General features: G+C 30.6%; 1 protein-coding gene across 1 annotated transcript in view; it reads left to right on the forward strand.

Moving 5' to 3' along the window:
• The first annotated feature begins 3,546 nt into the window (after window positions 1-3,546).
• LOC113376274 (transcriptional activator cubitus interruptus) overlaps window positions 3,547-24,885 on the forward strand; it is an 82,493-nt gene continuing 61,154 nt past the window's right edge. Inside the window, exon 1 of the mRNA XM_026616181.1 lies at window positions 3,547-3,824. Within this exon, the coding sequence (XP_026471966.1) occupies window positions 3,547-3,824 (278 nt within the window). The remainder of the gene's footprint in view (window positions 3,825-24,885) is intronic.

Below are 24,885 nucleotides of genomic sequence, written 5' to 3' on the forward strand. Positions count from 1 at the left end.
CCGATTCAATTTTGTCGCACACTTGCAAGTTAGATAAGAAAGATGGGAGTGAAAATCGGAAAATGGCGAAGAGACCAAAAATGAACTCTTAGAAGAAGCTCTATATTGTTGGTTTTTACAAAAACAATCAACAAATTATTTGTAAGCAACTTTTCTTCTTCATTGATACTTTACGTATCATCTGAATATTTTACCTCATGATTAATATAATATGTATATTGTAATCTAAGAAAATATGTAAGTGTTAATTTTCTAATAAACATCGATTTTTGTTGATATCTATATATGCATTTGTTATTTTTGATAAACAAAACATTATTCTTCATAATTTGGATTATCCGGATTTTCGATTATCCGGATGCCTATCGACAACAATTAGTCCGGATAATCGAGGTTCTACTGTATATTTATTTATTTCACTTTTATTCTTTAAAATTTATTTAGTATTTGTGTATGTTACTAATCAAAATTTGATCGCATTCAGAAAAAAACAACATTGCCGCTTTAATATTTTCTTCTATATTTTATATTAGTTTTGTGATAGCTTTTTTACCAAACATAATAAATATATTTTATACTGCGATGAAGATTGAGATACGCCGACGAAGAGATGCTGGTCCATTACTTTTTGTGTTGTGTTTTATATTGTGCAAATCTTCTATCGCAGTACCAGCCAGCAAAGGGATTATGTTTGCTTACCTCGCACTTGTAAACTCATTGTGAGCTGCCATATAATATCGATACTGTGATTTTATTCATTATGATTATTTTATTGCCGCCTTTTATTCATCCGCCCATTTTATTATTTGCTTGCAATCCCGACATAAAATTGTTTTTGTGTGTAATATCATTATAGTGAGTGAATAAATATTATTTATTTATTGTGAATTTAACGCTTATTATGAAGTGGTTATTTATCTATTATTATACAGTAGAACTCCAATTATCCGAACTCCGACTATCCGAACTCCAATTATCCGAACTCCGACAATCCGAATCGCCGATTATCCGAATCACTTTCAGAAAAAAAATTGTCCAAAAAAGTCTAAGTGCGCTATTATTTTTCCACCAGCAAAGCCAGTGTAGGCACATTGTTTGTTTTGATTTGACGGAGATGTTCACAAAACAATGATTTTTATTTCTAAACTTGTACTTTTTTTTTTAACTCGTTTAAGTACATTTTATTTATATTTAAAACATGTGAAAATGTCATGTTTCTTTCTTTTAATTCAATAAAAAAAATAGTGCAATATCAAAACGTAACTTTTTTTCTCTCCCAATGGCAATTTAAAAAAAAAAAAAACTCCGATTATCCGAATATTTGATTATCCGAATGGGTCCCGGTCCCCATTATTCGGATAATTGGAGTTCTCCTGTATTATAATATGCTTGTACCGTATAGTAGTAAGTGTATATATAAAGTTTATTATATTCTTATGACATAGAGAGTCATTTAACACGAGATTGTTGATGATGTGATTGTAATTATTGCAATTGGCGTTGCACCCCAAAGATCTCATGAATAATCAGTGAGCAAGGTCAGATGTGACAAGCACTTGTGCGCGCAGCTACATCGCGTTGTGTTCACGGCTACATTGGTCGTGTTCGTTCCAGCAGTGAAGTACATAGCCAAAACTGCAGGATATCGAAAGACCGAAGAACCGAGTTTCGAGATTTCGAAGCAGCGCACCGTAAGCGGCAGGAACACATCATAGTCCAGTCATTTGGTGCAAAAAAAGGCTGTTGCCGGTACAGTACTCCGAGAATTCTGAAAATTGGAAATTTTATAGATTTTGAGGTGCTCTTTACGAAAATCAACTTTGCCACCTCAAATTTGAACGCAAGTTGCTGCCATATTGAAAAAATGGCGTCAAAAAACAGTTTTTTTTAAATATCTCCTTTCTGGCTGATTCTGCGATAAAAGTATCTATGCACGAATTAAACCAGAGAAAATTTCCTACAATTCCTTAGAAAACCGTTTTTTTTGTAAAATTGATAGTTTGAGAGTACGGCCGCCTCAAAGTCTTTGCTGCTCTCGCCGTAGTGTCTAATTTGTCCATATATGACAGCACTCCGAACTTGACCACATTCTCTCTAATAATTAATATTTTCAATGTTAAATTAAGCGAATAAGATCTAGAAATAAAATAATTCAAATATTTTTCTGTTTTTTTGCTGATTTTTTAACGCTTCAAGCTACTTGAAGCTATGAGGTGCTACTCAAGCTAGGCGGCATAGTCATTTTACCGTTGCGCTCGGATGCCGCCGCACCGGCGGCATGATATGTTTTGCCGTTAAGCTCGGATGCCGCCGCTCCGGCGGCAAATCGTGTCGGCGACGACTCGTCGCAAACTAAACTTACATTTAATTTTTTTTTTTTTTTCTTAAATTAATTTACTATTACATTCAATTATTGATTGATTTATTAATTTTATAAATAAATATATAACAAAATTTATTTATTAGCTCATGATCCCCATAATTCTAATAAAGATCTGTGAAGAAATGATTTTTTAAACAATATAGCATGGTTTTGAGTGCATTTTTTTTTAATTTTCAAAATTTTCTATTTTATTATCATAATAACTATATTTAAAAGCAATATAACCACATTTTGAAAAAAATCGATACAAAAAAAAATTCCGAGTTGAGAGATAAGTATAGCACTATAATATTCCGAGCGCAGCGTACCGACTGGCAATCCGGCTCCCGAGTCGAAAGGGTTAATTCGTACATATATACTTTTATCGTAGAATGAGCCAGAAAGGAGATATTTTAAAAAAGCTGTTTTTTGACGCCATTTTTTCAATATGGCGGCAACTTGCCGTTCAAATTTGAGGTGGCAAAGTTGATTTTCGTAAAGAGCACCTCGAAATCTATAAGATTACCAATTTTTAGAATTCCCGGAGTACTGTACCGGCAAAACGACCAAATGACTGGACTATCAAGCACAATCGGAGATCGCGCGCCCCTTGTGCAACGAGGCAGTCGAGCGCAAGAAAGAACGCAATGGAAAGAAGCATCCCACTCTTGAGCACTGGAGGCATCGCGAGAGTCCTCTCCCTGTCTCTTTTTCGCTCACCGGGCGCCGCGAGTGCGTCCCTTTCTCTCGCGTTCGCCGGACCCGCCCGTAACAGAATCCCATTACTGGTTAGTTGAGTTGTAAGCGCTGGCTGTCAACTCTTGGAAGCCAGTGAGCATCTGAGCGCTTTACGGGACGGTTGTTATTCGTTTGTCACATTTTCTCATAATTTACTTTAATTATGTGCACGTGTTGTTGACAAGTAGTGGACGGAGTAGTGTGTGAGTGCTATGAATTTAATTCGTACAACACGTGTGTGATGATACATTGGATTATACATAGAAGTGTGATTTAAAGTTAACAATTTCATTGGATATGCCGATAATTTTTGGATATAATAGAATTTGAATTGCAAAGCGGACAAGTGTTCGGTTGTTCAGCTTGACAGTGTTGGGACCGAAAAGGATATAAATGATTTAAAATTAGTGTGATGGCGATATCGCGATAACCTCTTCAGCGCTATTATGCCGGAGAAGGAGGGGTTCAGTAACGAACAAGTGCAGGTTCAATTGCACGCATTTCATCATCACCACAACCCGCACCAACAGCAGAGAGGCGGTCAATTGCCACTGCAGTTCCCGTCAGCGTTCGCGGCGTTTCACGCGGCACCGCTGTCGGCGGAACACCATTCTTCGCCAGGATCTGTGGCCGCCGCGGCCGCCGCGCAAGGCGATCGCTCTGGCCTGGTGAGGCACGCACCTGCAGGCCCGCCGCCACCAGCCTTCCATCACCCTGCTCATGGGTAAGTTTCTCTTCATATCAAAACTCTAATGATTAGTGTACTATCTGCATGTCAATAAACACTGAACAAGTGTTGAGATTATTCTTAATGTTTTCATTGCGGCATAACATAATTTTAAACGTAATATTACTAGGTATCTCATAAATAATAGGAATATAGTATTTACTGCCACGTTTTAACTAATTTATTTACTGCATACTTCAATCTATATTAAATGCAAAACAAATCATCAATATTATTATCATTATATCTCCAATCTATTTTATTTGAAATAGTTGCACCTTTCATAGATATTTTCGACATTTGTAGAATGATCACTCTTATCGTTGCTCTATTTCAAGCTTTACTAAAGTAAGTGAACTATAAAAGGAATTTTAAATGACGCTAAATAAGACAAAAAATACCCTAGCGACGTCGGGAAAAAATAAAATAATAATTCAGTCATTGACTATACTTATATCCAATATCCGTTCGATAAGTAAAAGACGTTAGAGCAGACACAATAAACTTATTGTACTAATAATTACAATCTGCGATTAATCTAATATAAAATGTTGTATAAACAACAAACATAGGTTTCATGATTAATCATATTAGATAATGGAGAAGAATGTTTACAAACAATCTTTAAAATAAACACTGTTGATCTTTTGAAATCTTTATCACTCGGATGCTGAAAGGACTTCATTGTCTATAAAAATCTATTTGATAGTCTAGCTAAGAATGTTTATAACATTTGCGGCTGGAAAGATACAAAATATATTTCATTAATTATTTATCATTCACAGCTATTTACTATACTTATCTCCAAAATCCATAAATAAGTCATCAATGCAGAATATAAAACTAATAATACTTATAATTGCAATCTGCGATTTATCTAATATAAAATACTGTATAAACAACAAACATACGTTGCATGATTAATCATATTAAATAATAGAGAAGAATGTTACAATCGTCTTTAAAATAAATAGTGTTGATCTTTTGAAACTTTATCTCTCGGATGTTGAAAGGACTTCATTGTCTATAGAAAGCTATTTGATAGTCTAGCTAAAAATGTTTATAATAATTGCGACTGGAAAGATACAAAATATATTTCAGTTTCATTCATATTTTGACGCTTATAACTTATGAATATATATGTACAGTTAAGCTTCATTTTACTACCAAAATATTTGAAAATTCTAATGTGACGCCAAACTTGCACGCTGTTCAATTACTTATTGTAATTAAACAAGATTACTTATTGTAGAGATTAGTGATAATGAACGGTTGAATATAAATGCAGCTTTTAGAAAAAGCTATAAACAAATACAAGTGTGTCCCAGGCAGATACTTGAAAGATCCACTTGAGAAATTAGTCTGGTTTTCCGTTCTATCAGCCGATACGCAACTGTCCTGTGCAGCATCGTTCCTTTTCTCGTCGTCTCAAACCGGCCGCTCTGTACCTTGTACGTTGACCGTATTTTTATCTCGGTTTAACGCATACCACGATAAATATTATAAGACGTAACAATTTATTAAGTCGACTATATTACCAGAGCAGAGAATGACGTCCAGAAAGAGTTCTCTTCGGATGGGGGGCACGAAAGTCACTAATTAGCGAACAAAGCAGATCTCCCCACCGGCTATCTTAATACTTTTGTCCAACAAAATGTAATTGAACAATGATAATAAAATTTCATTATAAATATAAAACATATTTATTTGTTATGGCAACGCTATGTCACGGATCTATCTTTGTATGAATTGGTAGTAAAAACTGCCAATGTTATGTATTATGGTATTTCACACCTAACTTACAAAGCGCACAAACGTCGAATAACATTTTTATCATAAATGCATCTTTCTAATGTGCCCTTGATAATGCTTACGTGAAGTTAGGTTTTATGTGTAAAACGCATGGTCGAACAGCAAATACATAGCTTTTCGACAGTTTTTACTACCAATTCATACGAAGATAGGACCGTAACATAACGTTGCCATAACATTTCCAATTTTTCGGTGAAGGAGCCAATCCTCAATAAATTGCAATTAACCAGCCATAATGGCTTAATTTCACAAAAGTGAAAATTGATATGCACATTTTATATGCGCTTCCACTTTTTTGTTTCTCGTTGTTAGAATTTTTTAAAATGCCTTTTATATTTATAATCAAATTGCATTATTTATTGTTCAATTATATTTTGCTGGACAAAAGTGATAAGATATACGGTGGGGATCTACTTTGTTCTACGTAATGTTTCAATTTCGACTATGATAATGTGGGAATAAACGTTTTGCATATAAGAGGAATAGAAAATATTTTGTTACATTGACTAGTTTCTAACCCTCTATGGGCTCACTTGATTTTCAAGTGATATTCCAAATTTTTCAATATTTTACCAAATAATTATGGCTTTTTTGTTCTATAACGTTTTCAAGACGGCCAATATCAATATTTGGAAGCTCTGCTAAGCTTTTTAACCTGAAATAACTTTCTTATACAGAAGTGCTAACATTATAGACCGCTTAACTTTCATGCCACATTCCAAATTTTTCAATATTTTACCAAATAATTTGTTTTTTCGTTCTATAATCTTCATTCTAAAACGTTTTCAAGGCAGCCAATATCAATTGGAACCTCTGCTAGGCTTTTTAACCTGAAATAACTTTTTCTTATACAGAAGTGCGAACATTATAGGTCGCACGTGAGTTGAAAGTCACATAATAATTTGATAAAACAAAATTTTTATTTTTTAGTTTTATATAGAAATGTATATTTTTGCATCTTTTGTTTCCCTATTGTTATGGATGTAAAACAAAAATTCGGCCCATACAGGGTTAATAATGCTTGTAGGATAGATTAACGTGTAGATTTATGAAGTCAATGGGGCTTTGTAAATTTAATATCATTCCTCCGAGACTAAACGCATTAGTCGGCAATGATACTACTATCAGATTTATATAATATTGATGTTACATCTAAAACAAATTACATATGTACTTTAAAACGTTAACATAGACCAGGGGTCGGCAACCCGATTGCCGTTAAGGGCGCAAAACTAAATCTGAAAATTACACTGAAACACTTTGCAGAAGATCATCTTCGGCAACTTTGAATGGGTTTATAAAAAATCCTAGAACGGGTTCTAGTGCTGCGAAATCTTGAACAAAACTCTTCTGCCAATTTGACTATAACTTCTAAATATGATATAGTAGTAAAATTTTCTATATTTATTTTAAGACTTTAACAATAATCCTTTTAACAATATGCCTTATATTTGGAAAATGTGAAATTGATTTATGCTAAGGTTATCATACATTTACATTAACCGAGGGCGCATTTAAAGTTGATCGGGGGCGCCATGGCGCCCGCGGGCGCCGCGTTGCCGACCTCTGACATAGACTTATCTAATAAAATGAGTTCAAAAGCTTTTATGCACGAGATTTAATGAAATGTCTTAAGAATTGCATTCATTGAAAAGATAATCTACGCAGTTAGGACAATAATTATATATTTAACATAAACAGACATACATACATTCTTATTACCCGGCACGCACATCTAAGATAAACACATGATATTATCTACTTATTCAAAGAGACTACCTGACTAGAAATGCTTTCGAAACGAGCGAGACATCGGCCGATGAATGCATGATCGTAATTATGTATTTATCGCTTCTTCGTGTAATGGTAAAAAAATAGTTTATTACGAAAGTAATCATTGAATATTTCAGGATGATTCTCATCGTATTAAAATACTGCAATTATTTCTAGTGAAGTGAAATTGTTTAATGGCGCAAGATATTCATCCGAGATGATGGTAATCAAATATTATAGTCATCTCTGGCGTAATAATTGCATGCGGCGGGTAATCGATGCGTCTTCGCGTATTACAGAATTGTCTAACTGTCTAACTCTAATATCATACACTTAAATATATTGATTTTAAAATGATGCTATCACGATTTAATCACGGGAATTTTTTAAACTCATCTATAGTCATGATTAACTTGCACAAAACAAATTTTGATTAATTGTTCGAGTTGTTAATGAACTTCTTAATTGGTGCAACTTGAGTGAAGTGATTCTAAATTCACCAGTTTCTAACCTGCATATAAAATCTGTTTTTTTCTTTCTTTTATTACCAATATATTTATTTTGATACACAGTTTTCAATTACCAGGAATGATGATATGCATATAAATATTTAATGATTTGGCAGAAGTGAGACGAGTTAGTGATGATGTATTAATATCATATACAAGAGAACAAGCACACATGTTTATAACAGAAATGGATATTATTTACTTTACCATAATGTCATAATATTGTGTGTTGTTATTTATGCCTTGTTAAAAATTGACAAATTGAAGTTAGATTTAATTATTTGTAATTACAAAATTCGAGTTTAATTTGATAATATATCATCACTAATATAAGAGTGTGCATTTAGAATTCGGTAGCGTTATTTAGAAATTAGTTACATACTATAGAGCAATATGAGAAATTTTTGAAATTGAAGTCATGATGATTTTCAATATGGTATTTACTCAATTTACTCAATTACGCTATTTACTCAATTGATTATATCCTATTCATTAAACTTAGTCATTAGACTTGTGGGGAATCAAGCAAGCTGGAAATTGGGGCAGAAACAAAATTACTTGTCATTTTCATATTATAAAATTTTATCATCAATAAATTGTTGATATTTTTATACAAATGGAATTTATATTCTTATATACATAATTATTTTCCATAGACTATTTAAATTTAGTCTTTATTTTTTAATATATTTTTTGTACTTGCGGTTGAACAGTTATGATAATATTCAATTTCTAGCAGAAATTGGAAAAGAATTGACCTTAGATTTTAAAGTGAAAATTTTTAGAAATAGAATTCAGTTGCTTATGTATTGCTTATAAATCGGTAGTCACAGATCATAAAAAATGAATTACATTATGTCCTCAGAGGAAAGTGGGTGCGAACCCACAATTTGAATACACACAGTAGATTTTTTATTTTTTATGGGAATTTATGTTCCTCAATTGTTAGAATAAAGCCAATAAAAATTCCACGAATTTTGATAACTGTTTATTCGTTGGAACTTAAAAATCTCAAAAAATTCATATAATATTTAAACCAAACTTTTTATCACAAAATTAGCTCGACTAAATTTTGGATGATTTTTCAGGAAACAAAAATTTTACGTATCAGATTACCACATGTATTAAGCAATAAGAACATATACTAGATTGTTATGTGTAGAGATCCTCTACAAGTAATATAAGGCTAATATATCAGTTAAACAATTGTATAAAAATCGCTCTAGTGATCGATTTTCTGATTAAGGCTAAGACAAGTCCATAGGCCAACATTTTTTCAATCTTTCATTAGCTGGTTTTAGTAATGGTTTATTTAGTCATTAGGATAATACTCAATTTTTAATATATTAGTACTGTTTCTGCCTAAATACTACACATAAGTACGTAGGGTATTTTCAAGTCATTGTGGATTATAAAATTGATCGGAGATTGTACCAAGATGCGTTTGGAGTATTTTTCAAAATCTTTGTACTTAACAATATTGTACTTACTTGCGCAGATCCATAGCTTAATGCCATCAGAATGGATTTATATTTATATTTATTTATTATATTACGGATACAGGATTAAATTTAGTAATTGCAGAAAATAAATTATCTTAATTGAATTAATTACAGTAAAATACAATTCTAAAACAATATTAATTCTAACATTAGTATTATCTAATACAATAACTTAAAGAAAAAATGTTATAATATTGAGATGGTTTATTTAATGCTAGTAGATCTTGAGATTCTTCTGAAGGTGAAAAAATCCTTTATATTTCCGTTACGCAATTTTCATTTGAGTCCCATATCTGGAAAATAAAAATTAAGTATCAAAAAAAAGAATATAATATAAAAATAATTGTAATGTTAAAATACTCAGGATAGAAAAATCTTAAAATAATTTGGAATAAAAATTAGTAAAAGTATGGAAAAAGGAAAAAATAATTGTATAATTGCTTTGATTTATATATCAAAACTTTGTTTTCTAGGGCAAGTTTCGAGTTTTGTTTCCATAAGTCAATGCAATCTTTCCATTTTCAGTTTTATGTGTAAATACATATGTTAGTAGAAATTTCATAAAGCTCCTCGCTTTGAATTTAAATTTGTTTCAATAATGAATTTACTTATGTTATAACGAATTGATAAATTTTTAATATATGTTATAAAAACTATAGTATATTATACATCAGCTGTTTGTGTTAGATGTAACACAAATTCCATTCCCCACATAGCTAGATAAATTTCCACTGTCCACATGCCCTTGGCATTAAAGTATCTTGAATAAGACAAGATTTACTATAAACATTTCCAATATATTGACTCTAATGATCATTCGATAGTATAACTCCTAAGCATATTATCTTGTACGTCTTCTTTAGCCGTCCATACGCACACACCCTGGTTACACATCAATCGTGTCCATCTGGAGAGAGGATGGTTAAAGCATGTCCAGTTTAGCTCCACCAGCTACGAATCACTAAACGAAGACATAACTAATAACAAACAACATGACATCTGATAAGAATCTCTCTATTCAGTACATACGCGTACTCCGTGGTTCTATATATTGGTATTCATACAAATCTGTTTTTTTTTTCAACTGCGGCCATTTATCGTGATTCCTATCCATGTCTTCTAGTCATGTTTGTGAGTACTGGAATTTATAAGGCATTATATTATATTTAGGGTAGAACGGGAATAAAGGACCATCACTGATACCTCAAAAACAAGTGATGTTGAGAATTTTTTAACAACAATATTTGTAAGTAGAGGGAAAACGATGTATAAATATCCATCACCTTGATTCTTACGACGTTGCTTTCGGGAGATAAATGACAACGTTTAAAAATCTATAGCAAAAGTATTTTTTGTTGTTGTTAGTTTGTTTGGTTGTGAGCACTGTTGTTTAGTTTACGAGACCTTAATACAATTTTTAAGTATACGTTATTTAGTGTTAAGTATATATAAAACTAGTGGGGCGCATGGCATCGTGCCTTAAGGCAAATTGCTGGAACTTCCCGTACCAAATTTTTTTTTTTAAAAAATTAACATTTTTGAAAAAAAATTACTCTGAAAAATTAGATTTTTGAGAAACTATAAATATTTGACAAAACTTAACTTCTTTTTGAAAAAAAGATTTTTTGAAGAAAAGTATATTTTGAAATATTTTGGAAATTCTGAACTTTTTTTCAAAGCCATCGTACTGCTTTAACTGCATAGAGACGAAATATCGAAGCGCGTAAGCGCCTCGCCGTCGCCTAACGGATAAAAATTGGTACGGAACCCATAGGAATGTAAACAAAATTTATACTTATTGTTAAAATCTCTATAAAATATCTGATAATTTGATGAGCATATGTCTAACGATCATTTTTGACCGCCAGATGGCATTTCATTTTATTTTTTTTACTAGATCTTCGAAACCGCTAGACCTGCCTTCATGAAAATTTGATCAGTTCTTCATCTTGTTAATACAAGTAAAATGTTTTTTGAATTTATCAAATCAGATGCTCACAAACTCATTAAGTTCCGTCATCTTAAATATCGCAAAAAAATAATAAACTATAATCTTTATGCAGGTGCCACCAATAACTTAGTATGTAAATTTGCAAGTTGTACTTTAAGGACCGATTTTGGATTGAAAATAAAACAGATTATTAAAACCATGTGAAGCATATACGTATTTTAATGTTATAAGATAACTGTCAAACTGTCAATAAATAAAACATTTCAATTTAATCAGATCAAAAATTAGCCATTAAACCTGTTTCAAATGGCACAGAAATGAGTATTGAGCGATACAAAGCACATTTGGAACTAATGTAATTTTAAATATTTTATGTGGTTATGGGGAACTTATAACATAGGGTAGAGCTGGGCACATTGATCCAATTTTACTTTGGGCAATTATATTGTAAAAACCAAACCAATTATATCACAACAAATAACACATATCAAACTTATCTCCCGATAGGGACTTCACAAGAATTAAGGTGGTAGGTTATAAATATTTTTTCCCTCTACTTTCAAATATTGTTCTTACAAAATTTTTGACTTTACTTGGTTTTGAGGTATTATTGATGGAGCTTTTTACCTGCCTACCTTTAAGCTCCGCTCTACTCATTAAAAGATAAAATCTAGTGGTACAAGGCCTTAAGATATAAAGTTTTTAAAAAGATTCAATTTTTTTAACTTAAAATAGGGATTTCTGAGACTTTTAAAATTTTTGGAAAAAAATGTTTTTTTTTGTTTATTTTGAAATATTTTGGAAATTGTTTCAAAGCAATCGCGCTGCTTTATAGCTGCATAGAGACGAATTTAGACGATCGAATGTTTTTTGTATTATTCAAATCGGTTGATCGGTGTGCCCGAAATCGTCGACAAAAATTTGTATCCGCACACACATACGCGCACACACACAACCATCCATTTTTTCTAAAGTATGCCAAAAAGTTCAGAAACCTCTGAAACGTAAAGATATATAAACATTTTCTTTTTCGATTTTTTTGCGATTACTATAACTTACCCTACGAGAAGTTAATAAGTAACATTTTGGATTGCGATTTGTGGTATTTTTTTGTTTGTATGAATAGTGCAACCTCTACATAAGTATGTCATTATTCAAGATATTTGATATATGTACTTCCAATACTAGTAATAATTAAGCATTGATCACATGGCGTACGATATAAAGTAATTTATTTTTTGTAGACTCGCCTTTACCAGTTTTTTATCTTTTCAATTTTGTCCATGGTACAGCTTTCGGAAAATCTAACGTGTTCAATAAATCTGTCGCGTCACACAAGACGATGTCATCTTAATCCGTTTGTATTTTAAATTTATATACCTGCTTGTTCGGTGACATTCTTTCACTTTCTAAGAAGTCCCTGACTATTTCTAACCTCGCTTTGGCAATGTTTTCATCATCTCCTGACTTCGTTTATTTACGCAGTCGAGAAGGAACCGGGACATTAGGATTTATTGTTGGAGATAATTAAGTAGTTACTTAATTGCTCGGCTGATTAGGCCAATTTAGTTGATTGTGCTTGGACCTGTCGCAACAATGTACTAGATTACTCATTAGAACTTATTTATACTTTCAACTAATCAATTTTTGAAAAATTGTCTTTTGTTGCTAAAAAATATTCAGAATTAAGATCATTAATTTTGTAAACAGTATACATTAACCGTACTAATTACTTTCATGAAAGTTTGAAAATTATAAGAGTTTATTATTTTTTGCAATATACTGTAGGATTACAATCCATAGGAAGACATTCAGTTATTAGTTTGTTATGAATTATATAAGTACACATATCTACCTTTTACACGGTTTTACACGTTTTATATCTTACGCGATTTTTGAAAATATTTTTTTTAACGAAATGTATTAATTACAAACACAAAACTATAATTTGCTTATATATGCATTTTCATTGTTTTACTGTCCAAATACAAACTACAAAATGTTTGTTACATTGATGAATTCTCAGTAGTCTCCGTCTATGATGGAAATATATAGACAAGATGGAAATTCCTCGTTTTATGATAAATATGTGTGTTTGCGCCCCCTAAAGCGTGCGCCCGCATTTTTTGCATGCCTTGCAATCAGGGTAGGACCGGCCCTGCTTGTAGTTCACACCTTCTTTTAATTCTCCTCTGCACGTGTTACAAATTTCATTACTTCATATTTAATAAGTTCAAATATTTTATACTTTTTATGTCTTCCTCTATGGGTCCAGAATTAGCGATAGCTCCGATTCTTTTTGCAAGTTAAACTAATTGCCGCGGCGCGTCTCGAATTCGGCTTGGCTCGATTAAACAGCACGGTCTGTCTGCCTCTTCTCAATATGCACAGATTGAATTACTCTATATGCTGTACATAAATTTTCATGGATACACAAATACACTGCAAAACTTTCACGATAAATCGCTCAGCTGTGCCATTCAATAAATATTCGTTTATCAATCATTTTCTGGACCCGTAAACTTCATCTTAGGTCGTAAAATGCTAAGATTCATGGTGGTAGTAAATTGTGATATAGATTATAGAACAAAATTTGGATGGATGACAAAATGTAACCTAAGTTAAAAAAGTAGTCACATTCGTCATAACAGCTAAACTATACTGATTTTGACTTAGATAAGGTCCAAAGGAAAAGATGAAGTATGTTTGTTCGAACAAGTTTGCATGATTGCATTGAGTCAGCTCTCTATATTAACATGAACTGTAGACCGAGCCAAAAGTGAGTTTTCTTGTTCGAACCTATAGCTATTATTTTTTAACCTATTTTTATGACTGTCAAAACCGTCTCTCGGGTGTGGCCGGTTGTGACACTCGCCCTTTTCTTGTATGATTTGATTTTATGATTAATCCATCGAATTTCGCGGTATTTCTGTATTTCCTCGTACACAAATGTTCAAACTACCATTTAATTTACTTTTCTCTTAGCTACTGGTAAATTAACAAAATTATTGCTTATCAAAAAAGTCTCTCCGTAACAGTTCCGTAATTACTTGAATTGTAATTTCGGTCCAATATTAGGACAATGGTTTTCGATTACCATATATTTAATTTTCAGCACAAAACTTTTTAATGTTATGTTTAATATAATTAAAAGTACATCACATCCTGGTGTAATAAATCATTGATGCGTATATATTGTTCACCATGTTCTGCAATATGATGTTTTCATTTTATAAATCTGGTTTTGACGAAGATGGTGGCAGACATGCATAAGATACTCCATAGGGATTTTGTTGAGAATAATGACTTTATGGTCGTACGATCACTTTTTAATAAACAACTCAGACATTGTTAAATAATATTTAACCACAAATAATATTTATTCTGATTCCAAGCTCCAACTATTTATAGATTTGATGAAGTTTATTGCTTAAAAAAATATTGCTTTTCATGAAGTTCCTTTCTAGTCTAATCATTCATTTTATGACCTACAACTCCTTTCATCTACCTTGTTAAAAGCGCATTTTCACATTTTAATTATCGAAATTCAAATAAAACAATAGTAGGAGTGATTATAATTATAAGATTAATATATTGTTAGAATTGCATCGTCACTGTGCTCACATGTTGAATGCATTGAGCTTTTTGGGTTTTATTTGGATAACTTTTTGATATATGATCCTTCTTTTCATTACAACCTGTCAATTTTGTTATTGTATTATTATCAAAAAGGCAACTTTTTTTCAAAAAGAAATATCTTATCATTCGACGTTTTAATAAACTTTGATTTATTCATTTTTTTCACATGGGATAGTTTTAAAGACTATATTGTTTGGCTATATCTATGGATTATGTTTGATTAATGAATCTTTTGCCTTTTGTTCAAACACATTTAAAATTTGATTTTGAAATGGGAATTAATACATTGACAATAATTAATTAGTCGAACAATATTACTTACAAATAGGAAACACAGGGTAGCATTTTTGTCAAATATTAGTAAAGATAGTTTTTACGTTCACTCTTTCAATATAAGTTTTTTTTTAATAATCTACTCTTATCCTGCAATGTATCAATCATGTTTTCGTGACGAGCTGTTTTTTTATTTTGTATGATGATGTTGTTTATTACCTGATATGTATATTCCCGCTGTGAGCTTTTCAAGTTATTTACATTTTATAAATCTCTTTCGAAGAAGTCTTCAATATCCGCATGGAATGAAAAAACTTATTGGTTAGACGAAATATTTTTGAAGTATTACTTTATTAGTCACTTAGGTAATTAACTTATAAAATATAATATATATTGTGCCTGTCTCAATATTTGGCTAATTATAAATTCTAAATAATTGTTTGATAGTAATTTTGTATTAAATATTGAATATTTTATTAATAATAGTGTTTTGCCGGACAACTAGTGCACGTAGTGTATAACGTACAATTTAGTTGATAATTACATAATTGCCAGTATATTATGTTAATGCATCATTTACTGTTCAATCACTATATTTTAACGTTTAACATATTTTAATATATATATATTATATATATATATATATATATATATATATATTTATACAGGGCCGGTCTTACATTGAATGCGATGCATGCGAAAAATGCGGGCGCACGCTTTAGGGGGCGCCAGAACGAGATTCGGATATGAAATTTATAATATAGTTTTTCCAATATAATTCATAATTAGCCAAATCAAACAGAGTATATATATAGTTGCTATTAGAGAAATTCTAATAAAAAATATATCAATTCAAAATAGGTTAGCCGTTGGGTTGTCTTCTAAAATAGCAATGTAGTTAAGAAGCAATTTACACCAAAACACTAATTGCAGAATTAATAAAATGAATTACAAAATGTATATACTTTAATAATTTACCATTGTCTAATAACAAGCTCGTCAATAAGTCAATTTCCCAATCCAAATTTCGAATGCAAAATCCGAAATGCACTCTGAATAATCTCAATTATGTTCTTATGTCGGTTTATGCGACTGAAATCTGCCCGATGTTTTTAGCACGTATTTAAGTTCATCATGCATATAATTCAATCGAAATTCTCGTTTGTGGATTAAATATCGGAGTTGATCGTAAGCCGCGATAACAAAAGCGTCTTACATAAAAATATTTGTCAGATCGTTGCTATCAGATTAATCTGTCAATTTAAAATATGATCAGTTCCAGATTATGCACTGAAGTTGATCAATGATAAACTTAACTTACGCATAATGCTTATTGTTGTCGGTCAAGCACTTTTTATATACACGGTCAATAGACATAAGGTAAATAAAAAATTGCAAATTATAATATATTTACATTCTCAAAAAATACAGAGCGTCAAAGATTTTTAAGTGCGACCAACAAAAAGTATTTGCTTTAGAGTAGAGCAATAAATTATTTAATGCTATGGAGATATATTGATGACAAAATCGATAATGGCTTTTTAAGCATTTCCACGTTTAGATACTTTCGGCCACAAAACGATATTCGACACCAAGAATTCCAGGAGCTATCCCATTTAGCACAAAAACTGAGGGTGTCGACATCGTTACGCCAATAGATTTAAGTTGATTCTCAGAACTGTATCCAGACTTTGGCACAGACATAAATTATATATATATATATATATATATATATATGAGTGAGTTCTTGAGGGCGATACATCAAACAAAGAAAAGCCAAAGATTTATAAAATAATCTTTATTTCCAAACGTTTCGACATTCAATTTAATGTCATCATCAGTGGATCTAAAAACAGTATGAAAATTAGCATATCTAGGTAATTATAATATATGTGGATTGGTAAAGTAACTATACAATAAGAGAAAAATTAACAAATAGCAACACTTAACAACAAATCAAATATAAAAGATAGGAAAGGTAGTAGAGACTAGAATTAAATAAATAATTAAAAAGTATAGGCAAAAATATTTAAGTACACTCATATAAACTTACGCATATATACATATATGTACGTACACATATACACACATATACATATACATATATACATATATATATATATATATATACATGCATATATCCATATACACACACATACAAACATATAATACACATATACATATACAGATACAACAATATATACCTATATATGTACACATATACATGTAAGACTATACACATATAAATATACGTATATACATATATGCAACGTGCATGCATATTCACAACGACGTACATGTACATGTATGAACCATACATATACTCATACCTATCTATGTAACTATAGCTATACACGTATACACATACATATACGCATAAACATGTATATACACATATATACACACATATATATATACATATATATACATACATATATATATATATATACACACGATACACATATATATACATACGTACATAAATGCTCACAAATATATATATATATATATATATATATATATACATATATATACATATATATATATATATATACATATACATATATATACATATACACATACATATATATATATACATATATATATATATACACATACATACATGCATATATACGTATATATAATTACATGTATACACATATAAATATGCACATACATACAAACATACATGTAAATAAGCAATATACATATATATACATACATACATACAAATACATATATATATATATATATATATATAAACATACAATATATGTAAACTCGTATATATGTAAAGCAAACAAATTATTTATGAAGATGGATAATACATATAAAATACAAGTGGACTTACATTACGTTGGTTAGTTACATATAGAGAAGTGTACACAGCACTAGAGATTTGGCACTAACATTTATACAACTAACTTGTCAGCACTATGCATTTTTTTATATAATTTTTTTGTATGATGTAAACAGAAAAATGATAGTTTTATTGAACAAAAATGTAAGTAGAATTATGTAATTTCTGCCACGACTTCTGTACTTTGCTAGTACCGAGGCATGTATAAAAGTCACCACATGTTTTGAGAGATTTTTAAGGGTCATTCCAGGATTGTTAACAATCCTGGAATGACCCTTAAAAATCTCTCAAAACATGTGGTGACTTTTATACATGCCTCGGTACTAGCAAAGTACAGAAGTCGTGGCAGAAATTACATAATTCTACTTACATTTTTGTTCAATAAAACTATCATTTTTCTGTTTACATCATACAAAAAAATTATATAAAAAAATGCATAGTGCTGACAAGTTAGTTGTATAAATGTTAGTGCCAAATCTCTAGTGCTGTGTACACTTCTCTATATGTAACTAACCAACGTTATGTAAGTCCACTTGTATTTTATATGTATTATCCATCTTCATAAATAATTTGTTTGCTTTACATATATACGAGTTTACATATATTGTATGTTTATATATATATATATATATATGTATTTGTATGTATGTATGTATATATATGTATATTGCTTATTTACATGTATGTTTGTATGTATGTGCATATTTATATGTGTATACATGTAATTATATATACGTATATATGCATGTATGTATGTGTATATATATATATGTATATATATATATGTATGTGTATATGTATATATATGTATGTATATATATATATATATATGTATATATATGTATATATATATATATATATATATATATATTTGTGAGCATTTATGTACGTATGTATATATATGTGTATCGTGTGTATATATATATATATGTATGTATATATATGTATATATATATGTGTGTATATATGTGTATATACATGTTTATGCGTATATGTATGTGTATACGTGTATAGCTATAGTTACATAGATAGGTATGAGTATATGTATGGTTCATACATGTACATGTACGTCGTTGTGAATATGCATGCACGTTGCATATATGTATATACGTATATTTATATGTGTATAGTCTTACATGTATATGTGTACATATATAGGTATATATTGCTGTATCTGTATATGTATATGTGTATTATATGTTTGTATGTGTGTGTATATGGATATATGCATGTATATATATATATATATATATATGTATATATGTATATGTATATGTGTGTATATGTGTACGTACATATATGTATATATGCGTAAGTTTATATGAGTGTACTTAAATATTTTTGCCTATACTTTTTAATTATTTATTTAATTCTAGTCTCTACTACCTTTCCTATCTTTTATATTTGATTTGTTGTTAAGTGTTGCTATTTGTTAATTTTTCTCTTATTGTATAGTTACTTTACCAATCCACATATATTATAATTACCTAGATATGCTAATTTTCATACTGTTTTTAGATCCACTGATGATGACATTAAATTGAATGTCGAAACGTTTGGAAATAAAGATTATTTTATAAATCTTTGGCTTTTCTTTGTTTGATGTATCGCCCTCAAGAACTCACTCATATATTTCAACATCAAAATTAACTACTAAATCATATATATATATATATATATATATATATAAAGATTTTACAAAGTCAATACACAGAAAATAAAATCAAAGATTTTAATAAAATCTTTATTGTAGCTTACATTTAGACCTATGGTTTCATTTCATGCATTATTGTCTTTGAGGCTTTTGTATATGAAATAGATACATAACTAGTGGTGTATGGCATCGTGCCTTGAGACAAATAACTGTAACTTACTACCAAATTAAAATTTTCAAAATTCGAATTATTTTCGATATTTAAAAAAAAATTAAATATATTTTTTTGTTTTGAAAAAAAAAAACGTTTTGTCAACACAAGCAGAATTTTTTATGAAACATTCAAATTGGATGCTTATTTCTCTCAAAATCTGCCATTTTTTGCACATTTATCTCCGTATCTCCGAAACGGCTGGATCTACCTTTACCAAAAACTAATCACCACTTCGCTCCATCATTACAAATTGAATGTTTTTTAATGCAAAATGCAAAAATTTTTAATTTCGATTTTTGGACGATTACAATAACTTACTCTACGGGAAGTTAATAAATATTTATTTCAACTCTAAAATAAACTGAATTTTTTATCATTATATGTCAATCAGAACTTAGTCATATGAACCCTTGTGATGATCCGAATTAACTATGAATTAACTATATATCATACTTCTTGGCTTATTTAGAAGGTGACTTAGTTTAGAAGGTAGCCCAACGGTTGGCTTCTCTATATTTGATATATTTTTATTATTCGAATTGGTGAATTTGGTGAAGATTTTTAATCCGGTACGTAAAAAATTATTTAAGAGTGGTATAGAGCATGATGCATTCTGGGCATGGAGAAAACCTCATTTTCCTAAATAGGCAGTGGACAATTTAAGTGATCTATTGTAGTTTCTCAGATGAAACAAACATATAATTGCAAACGCGTAATTAAAAAATATATTCATTATAAAATATAAAAAAATATTCATTCCCATAAAAGTCCATTCTCTTTTTGAATTAATTCCGTTAATGAGATAATTTGCTACGATTGACACCATAATTAATTCGGTCGAGATACAATCTAATACCAATGCGTACAAAACAGCGTAGTAGTGTCACGTCGTACACATTCCTGAGCTCATCTTGAATTTAAAATATGTAAGTTTTAAGATTTTTTATGCTGTTTCTCCGCAAGGGACTGAAGTCAAGCCCTGTCATGCTGTTCTTATATAGATTCCTTTTTTCACATCGGATTGCTAACAAAGTTTCCAGAGGAGAACTTACAAGGAATTATAATAATTATTGTTTGAAACATCATAATTTTGGTATATAAACAAATATTTTTAATGCTTAAATATTTTTTAAATAACTACTTAGTTAGAAACCTTAATCAAAGTGTAAATTTCGAATGAAGTTTAAACATACTGCACGATGTGGACTTAAATTATGAGGGGTAGCAACCATTTTGTGAAAAGCTTAATGCCCTGAAGGTTGTCACCTTCATGGCCAATATAATAAAACGAAAATACGTCCGAACATTAATATTTGTAGCTTTAATTGGCTTGCAGATAAGCAATGGCGTTTCTGCTATTTTTTTTATTCATTCTTATTATAAAAGTATATGTTGTATGCGAAATATAAAAATATCACTTCTCAAGTTCAAGCCATCTAGACCTATAGCTATTTAGACAATTATATTTCCACTTTTCTCAAAATCTTAAATTGGTATCTCTGGGTAGCAGTTTAAAATTATATCACTATACATTATAGTAGCGTGTAGTATATACTATCCACTAATATTACTAAATGCTTTTTAACCCTTTCCACTCATGAATTGCGAGATTATTATGTATTTTGTGACCGGAGTGGCGGCATTCGAGTGGAAAGGGCAGTTTGTAGTTATATGGAAATGAATAAAAAGCTTTTTAATATTCAAAACAGTACCTGGAAAGTATACTTCTAGGCCATAGACTAGATAGTTTGTGATTTTTTTCGAACTCTTCCCTCCGCCTAAAAACTTCACGTAATTAATGGACGCCCTCCAAGTACAATTCTCAAGTATATCAACTTTTATTTATACAGAACAGGAATTCGATTCGAGTCGCAGGAATTGTACAGCCTATGACTTCTATTGAAGCTAATAATGTTTTTATAATTTTCCATTATATTTAATAGGATTAACTATAATTCTTACCTCGTGTCTGATTTCGGACCTGTTTGTTAGTATAATAAAACACCTGTCTGTGTAGTTTATGACCAAGCACGCTCACGGATAGCAGCGTGTCTTACCTCTTCGTACATCATCTATCCGCCGGTTCGTTCCCTTCTCGAAGATAGGATGGATCCTCACACATTTCACAATTACGCTATCGTAAAACGTAAATTCTATGTCGATATCTTCGCTTTGTATCAATTTTAATACTAAAAGCTCTTTCGTCGAAGGAATCGGTTACAGTGAATCGCATATCTGCGATGTAAGCACAACACTCGATTGAACCTCTTAGCGGTTCGCCCTTGATTAAGACATTAACTCGATGGTAACTGAAATATAAATGACTGAAAATCAAGACAATAATTAAATAGTCCAAATAATTTGTTTGAATTGAATTCGTTATAATAAAGTTTCACTAATATGATGATAACTTCATATTTAGGATTCCATGCTTTGCTATTCAAATGTCTTCTTAAAAAACTTAGGAGACAATTAGACATTTTACTTTTTGTAGTTTCTAAATATTTTGTATTACATTTTAATTATAAGAGTGTAGTTAAATTTCAGTTAACAATTGCGTTCAATAGTTAACGCTCTTTTTGTGCAATGTCTTTTTTAAATCTTATATTCCTCAAAAAATGCTTGACCGTGCCCAAGTATTAGTGTTTCCATGGAACGCCGATACCTGATTTGTACGGATCGCTTGCTTCGATGAAGCCATTAAGAACAATTTGGGATGGACCCGTTTCGGTTCTTCTATCCTTGTGAAATGAAATTTTTGTAACATTGAGTTGCAAACAATTTTAGTAAAAGAGCTGGAGAAAAATTTCTGATACAAATACTTCCAATCGCCCTGTTTTCTCCAACCAAAAATTTTTTTTATCTATATCTATCAGTTTTCTGATGTCATTTTTATTTGTTAAATAATAAATCACTATTGAATTATGGTGCACTTACATGGAATGTTTCAAATTGCACAACTAGTGAACGGGTACATGAAGTCATAACAAACTATTAAAGAAGTTATTGCATGCGTCGGATGATTTAGTACGTCGCACTGGGAGGGCCGTTTTTATTTCAGTTTTATATAGGTATAATCATTTATATTCAAGGGTTTGTTGTGATATTTGGCCATACGTAGATCATTGATATAGGTGTATAAATATACACCTACAAGATAATTCAATTTTTTCAATTGTTCTATCTGCGTTGAGATAGAAATGCTAATGATAGAAATAGAGATGCTAAATATCTAGAAGTGAAGTGACAAATGTCTTAATAAACGCACAGAAATAATAAATTTTTAATAGTATATTTTGGATTCAGCGAGCATGTCCATCTTGCGTGCAGGACGCTTTTTCTCTTCCAGTGCAAACAGATTTATATACTGCGATAAATTTACACAATTGTAATAATGTTCCCTATATCTATTAGTTACAACTCAGCAATTTTTACTTATTGAATGCGTGTATAATTACCTAGCTTATTTTTAGTTAGTTAATAATTTTTCGTATTGATGTAATTTTTTTTAAATTAGTTTGAGCAGTAATCAGAACTTAAGAGTCCTAGAAGCTGTTGTGCTTAATAGGATTATGTTAATAATATGCCTAATACTAGTCGTTTCTACAGATGGCAATTCAAATAGTTGTCTCATCTCTCTCACACATACACACGCACACATACATTCATTTCTTTAAAGTATGCCAAAATGTTCAGAAACCTCTGAAACGTAAGATATATAAAGTTTGATGGCACCTTACGAATTTTACGAATTTTGATCCTGGCTTGATCAGTAGCTACTTTCTATCCTTTTTTAAATGAATTAAGGAACTTAATGAAACGTTTTTTAGCAATATAAAACTTCTATAAAAAAATTATTTTGCAGCAAATATGTGCGTGTCTTAGGTTTTTTTCATTCCCGTGCAAAAAATTAAATTTTTTAAAAAATGTTAAATTTTTCTTTAGAACTTTGAAAAAAAAATAGATTTTTGAGATTTTTAAAACTTTTAAAAAAATTGACCTTTTTGAAAAAATTTTTATACTTTGAAATATTTTGGAAATTTTGAACTTTTCTTTAAAGCTGCGCAGAAACAAAATATCAATTATTTGCGTTCTCGAAATCGTCGACCAAAAATTGTATACGCACGTGCATACACACACACGCACACACACATACATACATTTCTTAAGGTATTCCAAAAATGTCCTGAAACCTCTGAAACGTAAAGATATATAAAAAATTTCATTTTAGATTTTTTTGCGATTGCTATAACTTACCCTACGTTAATAAAAACCACAAATGAGATTATATTTATACTTGAGTAAATATATTTACGCCTGCCAACTGAACGATTCTGTATATTCCAAACCTTTGACAAACAGCGCATTTATTTCATATGGTTCTATTTGAATTGGGCTTTATTATTGTCTTAAACCACGTATTTGTATCGCAACATATAACAATGGGTAATAAGTTTAATTTTAGTTCGCAAAAAAACTGTCTATCGATCCTCTATACATGATTATGTATCTGTTTCTAATTTAAGACCATATCTGAAGGACTGTTATGTGTTAGGTACAATATCTAGATTGTTCTACGTGCCGTCGTTCCCATGCCTCTCTTCTTTTGACACACGTCCTGCGAAAATGATTTACGCACGCCAAACCGCGAACACTGACAATCGTTCTTGATGGCGTCGCGTTTCGCTGTCGGATGCTGCATGAAAAAGCTGAAAGCTATTATGCATAAGAGATTATTTTATGTTAAGCTCTTATTAAAACGTTTGATAGACTCTTTATAAAGTTGCTTGTGTTACTTCCATCAACTAGTGGTGCATATGGCATCGTGATTTAAAGCAAATTGCTAGAACTTTCCGTAATATTTACAATTC

This window comes from Ctenocephalides felis, unplaced genomic scaffold (genome assembly GCF_003426905.1).
Source record: "Ctenocephalides felis isolate EL2017-DRISC unplaced genomic scaffold, ASM342690v1 CF-g0.4_SCAFFOLD_01886, whole genome shotgun sequence".
Lineage (NCBI taxonomy): Eukaryota > Metazoa > Arthropoda > Insecta > Siphonaptera > Pulicidae > Ctenocephalides > Ctenocephalides felis.